At 39.1% G+C, this 16,360-nt stretch overlaps 1 protein-coding gene across 1 annotated transcript; it reads left to right on the plus strand.

The window, feature by feature from the left end:
* The first annotated feature begins 546 nt into the window (after nt 1-546).
* LOC124125630 (perlucin-like) lies at nt 547-14,976 on the plus strand. The gene is made up of 4 exons (XM_048390159.1): nt 547-680; nt 13,391-13,476; nt 14,202-14,295; nt 14,721-14,976. Exons 1-4 carry the CDS (start codon nt 617-619, stop codon nt 14,945-14,947), a joined length of 471 nt encoding a protein of 156 aa, XP_048246116.1. The 5' UTR covers nt 547-616; the 3' UTR covers nt 14,948-14,976.
* The last annotated feature ends 1,384 nt before the right edge of the window (nt 14,977-16,360 follow it).

A 16,360-nucleotide genomic window follows, 5' to 3' on the forward strand; every position in this document is an offset into this window, starting at 1 on the left:
GCACCCCTTCCGATTGATCAATGTACACAAGACTTACTCGTGTGCTATATGCAGCCTTAATTATGGGCAATTTAATTCTGGAAAAATATATCTGTAGTATATAAACATTTCAGGCTGTCAGCATAAACCACGAAATTTATCTTTCAATTCTGTTTTTTTTCACCAAAATAATATTCATATAAGGGCCCCCAATTTCTAATTTTGAGAGCGCCCTTGGCGCTTATTACGTCGAATACGGTAAGTGTATTTGAGATACATATTTTATGAACCTACGTTAGTAAATATTAATTAAATCGACAAACATGACATTTGTATCTTGACGACTTAATTCAAATAATTTATTTATACTCGGATATAAAAACATATAAAATGTATTCAGTTTCATAAAAGTAGAAATCGTGAAAGGTATACTTTTTTTTGTTTATAATATTGTTTAGCCCTATGTCCCTCTAAATACGCATCATTAGTTCCCAGCTGCTTGTGTCCCGATATCATAATCAATGCGCATCTTTTCACAGCTGCTCCAAACCATGAAAACGCTTTATATCATATATGCATCCGTTTACTCGCCAGTGCATCCTATGACACGCTAACCGCCAGCATCTCAACTGCAACAATGAATGTGTTCTCTGGTGTTGCGCTTCTACTGTTGGGCTCTTCCATGCTCCTGTACGCAGAGGGTAAGTCACTCATTTCCCCAAAACGTTTAACATATCCTAATGGCATAAATAGTAAATAATGTTTTCCTAACATTTCTTGATACTCTGTGCGAACAGAAAGAAAACACAACATTGATTTTTTAGCTTACTGTCATCCTTAAAGAAATCCGTTTATACCACTCATTAATATGTCTTTGAAAGCAAACATGAAGAAACTAGTGTATACTCCAGGAAATTACCTTCTATAAAATGCACGTAGGAATCCGCCGACCCATAATGTTGCATGTGTTACCATATGGGACTATTAGCATTCTACAATAAGGTTCCGTGTGTCCATCATGTTTTCCATCAGCTATAATAAAGGTTTTTGTTTTTCACACCGCACGTTTGGAATGCCATAGCATCGAAAGGGAAATTTTTTCGTAACGTAGTACCCGTCATGTGTGAAGTGAGTAAGCATGTCCTGTCCACCCTTAGTACCCGTCATGTGTGAAGTAAGTAAGCATGTCCTGTCCACCCTTAGTACCCGTCATGTGTGAAGTGAGTAAGCATGTCCACCCTAAGTTCCCGTCATGTGTGAAGTGAGTAAGCAAGCATGTCCACCCTTAGTACCCGTCATGTGTGAAGTGAGTAAGCATGACCTGTCCACCCTTAGTACCCGTCATGTATGAAGTAATCACTGCAAAAAAAATCCATCTATACAAGCTTGTATATGCTTTGGAATGATGATATTTCCAAAGCATATACAAGATTGGAATGATGATATATACAAAAATATACAAGTTTATATATACGACATATAGAAAAATATACAAATTTATATATATGGTGTATCCAAATTTGTTTTCTTTGTATATATTGGTAAAGGGAGATAATTGTTATGTATCTGTGTATAATTATTATATATGTGCAAATTGAAGTGTTTTAAGTTGAGCACTGTGTTTCTTTGTATATGTTGGTAAAGGAGGATAATTGCTATGTATTGTTCTATAATTGTTTTGTATGTGCAAAATAGTATCAGCAAGTTACAAAAAAACTGATATAGTGGCGTGTAACATTACTGGAATGTTTAATTAGTACTCCACCCTGTTAGCGGGAGTACATACTCTCCTTGCAATGATATTGACGGGTAAGCGATTGAGGCGTCTGGTACTTTTCCTGGCGCGGTGCTTGGTATGTGAGTAGACTTTATGGATAAGCTGTCGGGGGTGATTGCATTGGCCGTGACTTCTGTATTGAAAGTGTTGAAATCGATTTGTGCTGAGCTTGGATTCGTTTGTCCGGGGAGGCCGCGATGTGATTTGTAACATGCTCTCGTGCACATGGCAGATTAGCCAACAGAGTGGATTTCACAGAGGATGAAACTATTTTATTATTAATTTAAAGTGTTGAATTTGGTTTGTTCTGAGCTGTCGGTTTAATTGTAGGGTATACATTGTTATAATGTCAAATCTCGGCGGAACGCGGAAAATCGCGTCTCACACAGAAATTGTTAATACTCCAATAATGACTTTTTTATGATAAAGTTGTCTTTTATAAGTGAATGAGATGTTTTACAGTTGTTCATGTGAAAAAACTATGAATGTGTATTCAGCGTCCGAAAACCCATAACACGGGGATATATGTTGTATTAATTTCTTATGTTTTACAAAAGATAAGTAAGTACAAAGGTAAGCTTTTCTCAATATGCTTCAACATGGGAAAAGGGACATTGCACGTTTGTGGCAGTATTGCTCCCAGGTGGCGGCGGCGTCGACTAATGCCTACATCCACTAAAGCCAAATAAACAATCTGTCTGTCTAACTGTCTGCCTACAGTCTACAATAAACAAAGTCATGCACCAGTGATTTTCAGCGACACTTGCTATCAGTGCTACCCAACCTCTAACTGGACAAGTCCACTTTAGTGGAATAATGCTATTCCCGAATTTTTAAAAGTACTGATTTAACTCCGAAATTTTACTGCATCCGCCATCTTTATTTATTTGGCTTTTGCCACTGTTACATTTGTTGGTATGAATATTGTTCAAACGGCACAAAATTGCTTAAAATGCAATCAAATGTTTAAAACATTTCTGGGGGCTCAGCCTAATATCGTTAGCAAAGTCAACAAACTACGACCATAAATGTAATGTACAACAGGCGCAAGAAAATTCAAAAAATTCTTACAAATACAAATGATAAGAAGTCGAATATGAATACTTATACCTGTATTTTTTAGAACAAGAAATTTACACATTGACGTATTCAGATTAAATTGATATGTTCTTTACTTATGTAAATGCAAATGATAAGAAAAATAATTAACAGTGAGATACTCTGGCTATTGTGCAAAGAATCCAGTCCCAATGAAAGTGAACAGCATGCCGATGTTATACAAAGCAATCATATAATATATCGCAACTGATAGTTCTTAACAATCAGGCAATCAACATAATGACGGTATCAGTGGGCACATCGTGGTATTTGAAGATAGAAAATGTTAACACATGTCAGCAGTCTAGGAAGTTATACACGGCATCTTGACAATGAACAAAAAGAAGAAGAAGAGTAGTTTATTAAAGTGTCACTATTTAAACAACCACACCACACCACACCACACCACACCACACCACACCACACCACACCACACCACACCACACCACAACACACCACACCACAACACAACACTACGGGATTCCATACTCGGTATTGACAGATCCTTCTTCGTGTCAGGGAATGGGTTTTGGGATGGTGGTCAACGGACACGTCTTGCCTTAGGGAAGGCTGCTGTACTGTCCAGCTTCTTAATGTATGTCTCATCTGCGAGCCTCTTCGCCATCTGCTGTTCCGTCGACTCGCAGTTCTTTGGTCGTACTGTAAAAAATATTTATGCCGTCTTCGTCATAGTTACTTTCCTCGGAGGGCATCAACTGAACTATCTCTAATGCGTCCTCGTACCTCTGTTTCTTCTAGACGGGAAGGTTGCGATGGCGTATCCCGAGGACTCTGTTACGACTCTTCTGAAGAAAAACAACAACTTTATTTACAATTGCATTTCAAATTTATAATGCATATGCATGTACATCCATGTATATGCTCATGAGCAAACGAGGAAAATATGTGAAAATCAAATTCAAATTTATTCCGATAACCCTTAAGCAACGTGTCAGTATTATAGCTTGATGTATTAGAACAACACTATTTGTGAATGCCAGGTGCTACCGGTAGTGTTGGGTATGCTTACCATACAACGACATCAAACGAATTACATCACACTCTAAGTAAACAATCTCATTTAACCCTTAATTAGTTAATTAATCTAGTTAACCTGCAGTATACTGTATCACTTAGTACTGCCTTAACGAGGATTAATCCCTTGTCAGTTGTTGGTGAGTGATCAATTAATGTCTGGAGAAAGGGATTAGCCTTACTCACAATAAATTAACATTTCATACTGCAACACAAGAGATTATTGATCATTATGCCTTTATAAGAAAGTGAGAAAGATAAAGATTGAATGAAACATAACGGGCCGCGCCTGCATTATATAGCCTGCAAGAATCGTCACTGTAAACTAATAGAGGATTAATTTCAATTTTACAGAATATTCAACTGCTAAGTATATGATCAAGTGTTGAAGTAGCATTAGATATGTTTGAGATTACAGTTTTCAATTAACTGTATAATGTACCTTGCTGTTTTTGAGAGAGTCAGTGTCTGTAGAGCTGGCTTGGTCTAATTGGTATTCACTCCCTGGGACACAAATATTGTTTACTAGCATTGTATTGTGAGCAGCCGGATGCGTAAATAATATGTAATATATTTCCGTATTATATTTTATAGTACTTATTGTTTTAATATTGTTAACAACAGAGAGAACGAAGATTTTTTTGAAAAACCACAACAGCATGCATATGTTCTAGCAAAAGGAAACTTGATAAATATTCATTTTGCTTAATTTCTACTTTGGAAAACTTAGTTGGCGCTCTGAAAGCTTGACGCTGTATAATTTGGCACGCGCATGGTTGGATGCAAACCAAATGTTTAATTTTCGCAAATTAAGAAACCAGCGGCGGTATAGGAGCATATATCTAATGTCATTCAATACAGAATAATAATCAAGATGGCAGTTTCAATGTTAAGATTAAGTATTTCTAAAGATATGGAAATTAATAACTTGATAACTTTTTTTAATCTTTGATCTTTTGGGAAAATAATAGTGGAACTGGTTGAGTGACTGACGTATTCTACATTAAAAGTGACAGGTACGTGATTTACATCATTAAAATTTAAAGTGATACAATTATAAGTGAGGGTTGTGATTTATTTAGAAACGAAGTCAGTATTTGGGGATTTAACCTGCGCTTTTCGACATTATGAGTATTTCGCACACGATTAAGAAAAAAATGTAATTCATTTATTTAAACGAAGTACAAATGCATCAATCCTAAATCACCGGACTAAGTACATAGTTTGTTGAATGTTATTTCGTGAATACACAAATTGCATGACACATTCCATGAGGACAAACCCAAATGGCCCGTCCCTTTGTGACAGGTGTTAATTAGAGAATATATTGCCACCACATTATGTCCCGGCACTTTTATGACATGTAATGAACTTAGTCGGTCCCTTGGTCTGTAACAACAACATTGGTCTTATAAAATCAAAGTAACATAAATGTAATTCGTATTCAAAAATTGACTGAAAAAACATAACATGAATATAATTGCCCTTTTGGGGATAATATAATATTGGGAAAATATACTTAAAAGTACATGATTAAAGAATTTCAGAATCAACTGTTTATGACCGACTTCACACAAACTGAATAATTAAACATATGTTTATATAGCTATAATTACATGCATGACACCTACATTATCATGAAATAATAATGTTGGTCATGTTTGTTAATTTGTACATTTCGATGTTATTGGTATCCTGAGGATGTTGTAATTATACACGTGTTCTGATCTTATTTGACGTAGAATACATGAACTGGTTGAGTGACTTTCTTCCATCAGTGTGAAAGGATTTCCCACACATAAACCCTAAATCCTTTGTCAAACAGAAATAAGTCATATAGATATCATATCTAACTGGTATTAAAAGTTCACTATCAATCTCCTCTGATAACAAACAGTTACATTTAATATCCCCAAGCACCAAGACCCTGTATGCTCATGGAGTAATTATCAGAAACCCGAATAATATCCTGTCTACATGGTCACACCCGGTGATTGTTAAGACATTCAGACAATGTGGCAGTCTGTATTCATTGCTTATATCCCAAAAGTCCCCACCAAGCTTCCTATATGCAAATTGTATTAAATGATACATATATACATTAAAACAGAACAAAAACGATTGGTCAACAGTTTGGTGCGATCGATGGAAAGGTGTTCAATTACTAAGAAAAGCTATTTAACTGTTTAATACTTAATACGTGTCTTAAAATATGAATTAATTCTTAAGTTATTACATTAGTGCAAATTCACCCGAACGTAGGATGTACATGGACTGATTTCAAAACAGCTAAATTGACAAATTGTTTCCCATAAACCACTGAATATAAACTCACTTAACCTTTAGAATAGAAAGGCGAATCGTTTCTTAATATATTGTCTTTTAAGCCGATGGAAGTTTTAATCACTACAACCGAGTCCGAGGCGATAAAGGATTATGTGACAAAATCTGGTATCATGGCTTAACTGTATATAAGTAACACTGTCCAAGTTTTATAATCCTCTATATCAGATGACTATTCCAATTATTAATGGTATCAGGTAGGAATGACTTGGCATAGCATTCTGTTCTACAACATATAGCCTATATATTGGTTCGATTTCTATAAATGTAATTACTAACAGCAAAGATGTTTTCCATCTTGTAATAAGGTGTAATGGCTGTGTTAGTATCTCTATAAATATTCTCGTGGCCTGTACCCCTTATCGCCCTACAAATAGTCCGTATAGTCCGTATTGAGTGAGTGAGTTAACATTTAACGTCTCATCGGCATTATTTCAGCGTCCGAAATGAATCTTAGTGTAAACATTCTAGGATCAATTCTTGTTCTTGGTACAATTATCCAAAATATTGGCATTATATGCTTGTTCATAACTTCTAACGATTCATGTGAAAGGAGTTATTTAACTGAGTGAGTGAGTATGGTTAAAGTCAAACTTAGTAATCCTTTCACACTAACGATCCTTGTTAACAATGAACGCATGTCAATTGACTTAACAAACATCCTTAAGTAGAAGTATCACAATGGACGGTGTATACAACCGTTTGTCAAACAATATCAACCAATATTTTATATTTAGAATCACCATTACATGATATCACAGAAACATATATATTAAATTTTACTTTGAAAACTCCAGAACTAATGTCGTGAACGTAATATAATAGGAATTTATTCCAACAAAGTGTTTCCCATATATATGTTTCCTTGTACAATTTTAAATTAATGGATTTTTTATCTATTATTTTGCCATGATCGTGACAATCGCGAAAAGGCTACTCTCTTGCTATTCCGTTTATTGGTTATTCTAGTTTAGACAGCGACAGCCTCTCGTTATACAAACAGTTCTTTTCTAACCCCGATTTAGTTAAGACAACGTCAGTCTTTCGCTATACAAACAGTGGTTTTTCTAACCCTGATTTAGTTAAGACAGCGGCAGTCTTTCGCTATACAAACAGTGCTTTTCTAACCCCGATCTAGTTAAACCAGCGACAGTCTTTCGCTATACAATCAGTGATTTTTCTAACCCTGATTTAGTTAAGACAGCGGCAGCCTTTCGCTATACAAACAGTGCTTTTCTAACCCCGACCCAGTTAAGACAGCGGCAGCCTTTCGCTATACAAACAGTGCTTTTTCTAACCGCGATCTAGTTAAGACAGCGGTATAATTTATATTATTGATCTGTTACTTAAATCTGCACAAGTGTTTTATTTCTGATGTAAAACGCTGTCAACATAAACATATACAAATTATTTCATAACACTCCAAATAAAGTTTGTAACCCCGATCTAGTTAAACCAGCGTCAGTCTTTCGCTATACAATCAGTGGTTTTTCTAACCCTGATCTAGTTACAACCAGCGACAGTCTTTCGCTATACAATCAGTGTTTTTTCTAACCCCGACCTAGTTAAGACGGCGGCAGCCTTTCGCTATACAAAGAGTGCTTTTCTAACCCCGACCTAGTTAAAACAGCGGAAGCCTTTCGCTATACAAACAGTACTTTTCTAACCCCGACCTAGTTAAGACAGCGGAAGCCTTTCGCTATACAAACAGTGCTTTTCTAACCCCGACCCAGTTAAGACAGCGGCAGCCTTTCGTTATACAAACAGTGCTTTTTCTAACAGCGATCTAGTTAAGACAGCGGTATAATTTATATTATTGATCTGTTACTAAAATCTGCACAAGTGTTTTATTTCTGATGTAAAACGCTGTCAAAATAAACAAATACAAATTATTTCATAACACTCCAAATATAGTTGCCATAATGAAAATAGTATTAACGTACCCGTCATCTGTTTAGTGAGTAAGGATGTCCTGTCCTCCCTTAGTACCCGTCATGTGTGAAGTGAGTAAGCATTTCCTGTCCACCCTTAGTACCCGTCATGTGTGAAGTAAGTAAGCATGTCCTGTCCACCCTTAATGCCCGTCATGTGTGAAGTGAGTAAGCATGTCCTGTCCTCCCTTAGTACCCGTCATGTGTGAAGTAAGTAAGCATGCCCTGTCCACCCTTAGTACGCGTCATGTGTGAAGTGAGTAAGCATGTCCACCCTTAATATCCGTCATGTGTGAAGTGAGTAAGCATGTCCACCTTTAGTACCCATCATGTGTGAAGTAAGTAAGCATGTCCACCCTTAGTACCCGTCATTTGTGAAGTGAGTAAGCATGTCCTGTCCTCCCTTAGTACCCGTCATGTGTGAAGTGAGTAAGCATGCCCTGTCCACCCTTAGTACGCGTCATGTGAGAAGTGAGTAAGCATGTCCACCCTTAATACCCGTCATGTGTGAAGTGAGTAAGCATGTCCACCCTTAGTACCCGTCATGTGTGAAGTGAGTAAGCATGTCCACCCTTAATACCCGTCATGTGTGAAGTGAGTAAGCATATCTTGTCCACCTTTAGTACCCGTCATGTGTGAAGTGAGTAAGCATGTCCACCCTTAATACCCGTCATGTGTGAAGTGAGTAAGCATGTCATGTCCACCCTTAATACCCGTCATGTGTGAAGTGAGTAAGCATGTCCTGTCCAACCCTTAGCACCCGTCATATGTGAAGTGAGTAAGCATGTCCTGTCCAACCCTTAGTACCCGTCATGTGTGAAATGAGTAAGCATGTCCTGTCCAACCCTAAGTACCCGTCATGTGTGAAGTCAGTAAGCATGTCCTGTCCAACCCTTAATACCCGTCACGTGTGAAGGCAGTAAGCATGTCCTGTCCAAACCTTAGTGCCGGTCATGTTTGAAGTGAGTAAGCATGTCCTGTCCAACCCTTGGTACCCGTCATATGTGATGTCAGTAAGCATGTCGTGTCCAACACTTAGTACCCGCCATGTGTGAAGTGAGTAAGTATGTCCTGTCCTCCCTTAATACCCTTCGTATGTGAAGTGAGTGATACACCCATGATTACTAGTAATGTTACAAGATGGCATGATTATTTCTGGATATATGAGTCCAAACTACAAAGTAATCTTCTATCCATTTTACTTCTTTTCAATTTGCCCCATTTCCACGGCCAAGAATTCAGCACCGATCGTGCAAAGAAATCAATACAGTGCACCAAAGTGAGCAGTTATCTGTATTGTTTGTGATGGTAAAGGAAACTTGGATAATTGTGTTATTGGATAATCTACCATCTTTAAGGGACTTAAAATGTTCCAAAAATAGTGGGAAACGAACTTGAAATGAATACACATTCACCGCGTGGTAATAGATCCATGTATATTTAATAACTTGTACATAAGACATAACATGTCTAAAAACCCATACCAAGTACAATAAGTTTACACTTAACATTTGAAGATGGCATTAACATTTAGCGATACCATATCTGAAAATATGAACAACGAACAAAACATGTCGATTAGTGATGTTGGCTTCATTGTGTGTCATTCAGGCATGCAATAGTTGTTCACTTCGCTATGATGACCCGTTACACAAACACCTCCTGACAGATAAGAACCATATGTTACAAAACACTTCGCACGTGGATGGAACTGCATAGAATATCAAGTGACATTTTGTAATTACTGTTCACACTGGCCTGTGTGACCAGCTTGCCGATAAGCGGATGTTCGATGTCCTTACTGACAGTGTCGTTTGTAAATTAGTTCGTTTCCTTGTTTCTACATCAGCATATACACTGAAATGAGCTAAGCTTAAATTTCTTCATATTATTTGCAGAATATCCCTTAAAACTAGGGAATATCAAATAATTATAACATTAGAATTATACTCAATGTAAAATGTAACTTTAATGCCTTCGATCTTAAATAGTGGCGGTCGGGTAGCCTTGTGGTTAATGCATTCGCTCGACACGCCGAAAGCCCGGGTTCGATTCCCGACATGGCTACAATGTGCGACGCCCATTTCCAGTGTCCCCCGTCTTGATATTGCAGGAATATTGCTTAAAAAAGGCTGCGTAAAACGATACTCACTCACTCACTTACGATGTTGAATACTGTTTCCTCTTTGTTGTGATAAAGGGCGATTTATCATATGGTACACTGTGTTAATTTAAAACATCAACGCCGTAGAGTAATCCGCTCGATCATCAACGGAAACAAACTCAAATGGGCGCAAACGGCAAAAGAAGCGTCGAATACCACATGAACGGGTCATAGAGAGCCAGTGATGGCACCAATGATTGCACCGGGGGATGGCCTCAGGTGATGGCACCAGGTGATGTCACCAGGTGGTGGCACCAGTGATGTCACCAGTAATGGCACCAGTGATGGCACCAGTGATGGCACCAGATGATGGCACCAGTGATGGCACCAGGTGATGGCACCAATGATGGCACCAGTGATGGCACCAGTGATGGCATCAGGTAATGGCACCAGGTGTAGACCGATATTTCTCATCTAAATAACCAAGAGTTCAGATATGTTTTAAACATGTGATATTACTGAACGTCGATTTAGCAGACCGCGTCCGTGGTCTAATGGTAGAGCGGCTGTCCGGAGAGCGAACCCCAGATCGCGTCATACCAAAAGACGTCAAAAGATGGTACTTGATGTTACCCTGGCTGACGCTCGGCAATAAGGAGTAAGGAACACTGTTCGGCTCAGAGTATACTGTGTCTGAGTGGGGTATTAATGTTAAACTGTGGCATGGTATCTCAGTGGGCTAGCACTATAAACTCGGCATACAAGCAGCCACACACACGCGCACGCACACACGCACACACACACGCACACGCACACGCACACGCACACGCACACGCACACAGGTGCAGGCCCGTCTCAATATAAGTGCAAAAATGTTGAACACGACGTTAAAGCACATAACACCTCACTCATTTAAGCACAGCTGTTTCAAAATAAACCAACGAAAACAAAGAAAAATAAAGTGGGATTATAAAATCCTTGCGTGCTCTAAAGTTTTCCTTATCCTATAGGGCGGTCGGGGAGCCTAGTGGTTAAAGCGTTCGCTCATTACGCCGAAGACCCGGGTTCGATTCCCGAAATGGGTACAATGTGTGAAGCCCATTTCTGGTGTCCCCCGCCGTGATATTGCTGGAATATTGCAAAAAGCGGCGTAAAACCATACTCACTCTTAAACCTATAGATTTCAAATACACAGGGAAGCCTCATTGCTTATCAATAGGACTAAGTTACACACACCTGCTGCACAACTGATGATGCAGAATATATTGTGAACTGTGACACTGACAACCACTTAAACTGAAGCAGTTTGGCAGTTCAAGTTATGGGAACATACGCATGTGTGTCATGGTAATACGCGTAGTAAGCGTAATTATAATGGAGCCATCCATCAACGTGTAGATGCATCATTGGACAGTTCCTGAACGGACGTGTATGAAGGATTGGACGTGTAGTTTGGTTGATATGTGCCGCTCCAAGATGGAAACGTTAACCTGCATCTTAAGCTTGCTGTGTCTTGCGTGCTGGTCCCTTCCCCGTGGTGTTGAAGGTAGGAATCTAACTGACCGCCAAGGCATACCATGAACTGAAAACTAACACTTACACTTTGGCTGATCGATCTGTCAAAGTCGTCAGTTTCAGAATAGTATGACCTTTGCCCATGTTCGACCACTGTTCACTGAGTGTCCTTCTGGCTTAGTGAACGGTGGTGAAGTAAAGACGTAGAAGGACGACTAGTTATTCATTGTTCTCAGAAAGACGATGCTTGCAAGAATATAGCAGTAGAGATGACACCCTATGTATAATAACACCCTATGTATAATTATATTTTTATAATTTATAATTATATATTTTTTAATCGAGCCTCTTCCCGTGACACACAACAATATAGCAAAAGGGACATGATATGAAAAATAGGTATTTTGTCAGATAGCAGAATAGTTCTACTGCTGGGCTGTTTCATGCCCCTCTGTGTTGGAGGAGAATAATACATGCAGACAATCTCTACTGCATTCTACTGTTGGGCTGTTGCAAGCCTTTCTATGTTGAAGGTGTGTAGTAAAAGCCTATTGTCTCTACAGTTTTCCACTGTTGGGCTGTTGCAAGCCTCTCTAGGTTGAAGGTGGGTAGAAAATGCAGACTGACTCCACTTTCTCTCATTGTTGTGCTGTTGCAAGCCACACTATCTTGACGGTGGGTAGTAAAGGCACATTGTCTCTCTTTCTCTTGTGCGGTTGCAAGCCTCTCTATGATGAAGGTGGTTAGTAAAGACATATTGTCTCTACAGTCTTCCACTGTTAGGTTCTTGCAAGTCTCTCTATGTTGAAGGTGGGTAGAAAAGACATATTGTCTCTACAGTCTTCCACTGTTAGGTTCTTGCAAGTCTCTCTATGTTGAAGGTGGGCAGTAAAGACATATTGTCTCTACAGTCTTCCACTGTTAGGTTCTTGCAAGTCTCTCTATGTTGAAGGTGGGTAGAAAAGACATATTGTCTCTACAGTCTTCCACTGTTAGGCTGTTGCAAGTCTCTCAATGTTGAAGGTGGGTAGTAAAGATATATCGTCTCCACAGTCTTCTACCGTTGTGCTGTTGCAAGCAACTCTATGATGAAGGTGGGTAGAAAAGACATATTGTCTCCACAGTCTTCCACTGTTGTAGTGTTTTTTGTACGTGCGCCAATGCTCTGTTTCCTCAGCCTCTCCGGAAACAGTATCCCATGTACAATGTCAAGGGAAAGGTGAGAACACAGACGTTTCAAAGTCCCCCCAAGTTTTCCGCATTCTGCATCGTAAAATCTTAGTTTCATATCATGACACTCACAACTGAAATGGGTCACCATAGCAACTTACAGATGCTGTGATCAGAATGATGATGGTGACGGCTTCCATTTCATCTTCAGCTGCTGTAACTAAAGGGGGAAGTTTACTTCTAAAGTCCACATTCCATACACAAGGGAATAGGCAGATTAAAAGGAAATGATCTTCAACAACACATGTTTATCGTAAAACCCTATTTAGTTTCTTATCATATGACAAGGAATCCGACCTGATCCTGACAAGCTATATTCTTTCCTATAATTACTACAGTAAGAATGATCTCTGTAGTGGCTCTCACTGTTATATACAGGCACGAAGTGCACAGGCGGATTCCACAAGCATGGAGATTCTTGTTATTGGCTCTCGAACATAAAAGGAACATTTGCAGAAGCGAGGGTGAGTGATTTATACAATCCAGAAGTCTGAAACGTCATCAGATTTGTGGGCGGTTATTTCTTGACACACATCTACAAATCAGTTACGTTATTGTATCCAACTTGACGCAATTGGTAAAAAACATATGTTAGGGTGTATGAATTTTATTTAGTTGAGACAACATTTGGAAAATGGAAAAACTAATTTTCCAGCTTTCTTTCGCATGATCAAGACGTGTCTGTATTGGAGAAAATATGTGTCATGTTTTTGGTCAAATGTCCACATAAAATAATTAATACCACCATAAGATCTTGACAGGACGAACTACTTTAAGGGTGATATCTGATGTAACAAAACCTGTGTATGTGTGACACATTACCTTCACTGCAAGGGTAAAATGTTTCACCTCTAAAGTTGTTATTTTTTGCATTGCTTACGTTCATTTATTGATTGATCTTCTAAATAGGAACTGCATAAGGTGATAAGATTGATTAACAATGTGTTTTGTAGGAAGTCAGAGATCTTCTTAACTTTGTAGCATAAAATGAGTAACTGAGATTGTTGATGGTTGTTTCGATGCAGTGGATTGAAAAAGAGTAATTGTTCCCCTAAGAGTGTAAACCATCAAAGTTTTATTCCTGAACAGCTGAAGAGATGGTGTAAACTCTTTTACATGTGTTCCTTTGTTCATGTGTTCCTATGAAGAATGTGTGACATAAGTTAGAATCGTTCTTTATTCTCCACAGTCAATCTGTCGCTTCCTGGGCAGTGATCTGGTCACCATCACCAGTCACACCGAGGATGTCTTTGTCAGAGGGTATGCGACCCAGCGGGGAAAAGGTGGGTATACTCAGAAGTGCCAATTATCATTGCTTTACCCCAAATTCAATGGTACACACTTCATTGGAAAATTGTATGATATAAACATATTTATTTCCATAAAGTGGAGTGATTGGCAAACAAGCAAATTTTGCTTATCTGAATGCCTCTCCCAAACATGATACATATACAAATAGCAATGTATATAGGAAAATTGTATTCATCCCAATAGCGTAATTGTAGCGTAAAACGAGGTTTCAGTGGTTCACTTTCATACGTATAGGTATGTAAATAGATATTTGCATGGTTTGTGATACGTTATAAAAGAAACGCGTAAAAAAGTTATTTCCGATAATAATGAATACCCATTTTTATGTCATATATGTTGAAATAGGCCCGTTGTCTCATACTAAACACATTCTTTGTTTTCTTATTCCGTAATGAAGCTGAAAGATACTACCTGGGGGCCACCGACCTCGGCCTGGAGGGACGCTGGATATGGACGGGGAACAAGCCCTTCACTTACACCAACTGGGGACCAGGGCAACCAACTAACTACAAAAATAATGAACACTGTCTCGAAGCTTACAAAGGTTATGGATACGGTTGGAATGATGTTCATTGTGACATGAAAGCTAATTTCATTTGTCAGATGTCGCCACTGAGAGGATAAATAAAACTATTGTTGCAGTCTGTCTCTGAGATCAACAATTTCACATGTGTGATTAAGAAATACGTACCTGTTATACATATATTACAGTTAACCTGATAAACAAATACAGGTTACAGGGAACACACTGAGCACACTCAGATACCACGCCGCAGTTTAAGCAGTAATAGGCAGTATTCTGAGCCGACCAGTCCTATTTCTAGCCCATTATTGCCGAGCGCCAGACAGGGTAACAAGCACCATCTTTTAACGTTTTTTAGTATGATGCGACCGGGCACCGCACGACGGACCTTCCGCTCTCCGGGCGGACGTTCTACCAGGAGACCAAGGAGGCGGTAGACAGGGTAACAACAAGTACCATCTTCTTCCGTCTTTTGGTATGACGCGGCCGAGGATCGAACGCCGGACCTTCCGCTTTCTGGGCGGACGCTCTACCACAAGACCGCGTTGACCAGCTGTTGATGAGCGTAGATGACACGTGTGGGCGCGACATAACTCGCGATTTGTTTTGTTGAAACATGACCACTGATAAGCTTATCGCCGAGCTGAAACATGAAAATAATTGATAAAACACAAACACCGAACGCTCAGGGCGGACGCTCTATCAAGAGACCACGAAGGCGGTCCCTCAGTAAAGCGACATTTCCAAATTCAGTCGGACGCATCAGTGACATTAATCATACCCCATGCAATTCCCGAATTCAGCTTGTATCATTGTATCATATGTTGCCATATTTATTCAGGGGAACAATTGGGTTGACTTGCACATGCTTGTGATGGGTGCCACTGGTTGGGCAGGATACTTACACCTTTTCGCGAACACCTGGTGTCATCGCAACAAAATAATTTGACATTCTGAGTGGATATTACGATTCATACAAGAAACAGATCAAAATTAAGGAAGGCGTGATATCTTCTTGTATTATCACGTTATCATAGCATTTTCGCTTATGTTATGTCATTCCAGAATCACCAAATTACACAATGTCATCAATATTCATGAACTGACAGTGATTCACGATTTGACCCATCTTCTCAAATAACAGGCAAAGAAATCGGTGCCTGAGTGGGTGACTCTGTGACATCAGAACCGGGGGGGGGGGGGGGGGGGGGGGGGGATATAACAAACATGTAAAAGTGAAAGAAAAGCTGGAACGTGAAGTAATAATAATAGAAAATAAGCTCTGTATCTTTGGGCATCATAGATGAGGAACCCTTTTAAGAAAGTAGCTTTTAGGGAACACATCTTATGTTGGTTGGTTGGTTGGTTGTTTAACGCCGCATTCAGCAATATTCCAGCTATATGACGGCGGTCTGTAAATAATTGAGTCTGGACCAGACAATCCATTGATTGATATCATGAGAACGATAGCGTTCATGAAACAGAAGGTTTAACAACACATACGGATTGGTCTT

Source organism: Haliotis rufescens, unplaced genomic scaffold (assembly GCF_023055435.1).
Source record: "Haliotis rufescens isolate VD_foot unplaced genomic scaffold, xgHalRufe1.0.p SCAF_84, whole genome shotgun sequence".
Taxonomy (NCBI): Eukaryota; Metazoa; Mollusca; class Gastropoda; order Lepetellida; family Haliotidae; genus Haliotis; species Haliotis rufescens.

Coding starts and splice junctions, on each gene's coding strand:
- LOC124125630 (XM_048390159.1), top strand. CDS start 617: ATGAATGTGTTCTCTGGTGTTGCGCTTCTACTGTTGGGCTCTTCCATG. Junction 681..13,390: donor CATGCTCCTGTACGCAGAGG/GTAAGTCACTCA, acceptor TGTTATATACAG/GCACGAAGTGCACAGGCGGA. Junction 13,477..14,201: donor GAACATTTGCAGAAGCGAGG/GTGAGTGATTTA, acceptor TATTCTCCACAG/TCAATCTGTCGCTTCCTGGG.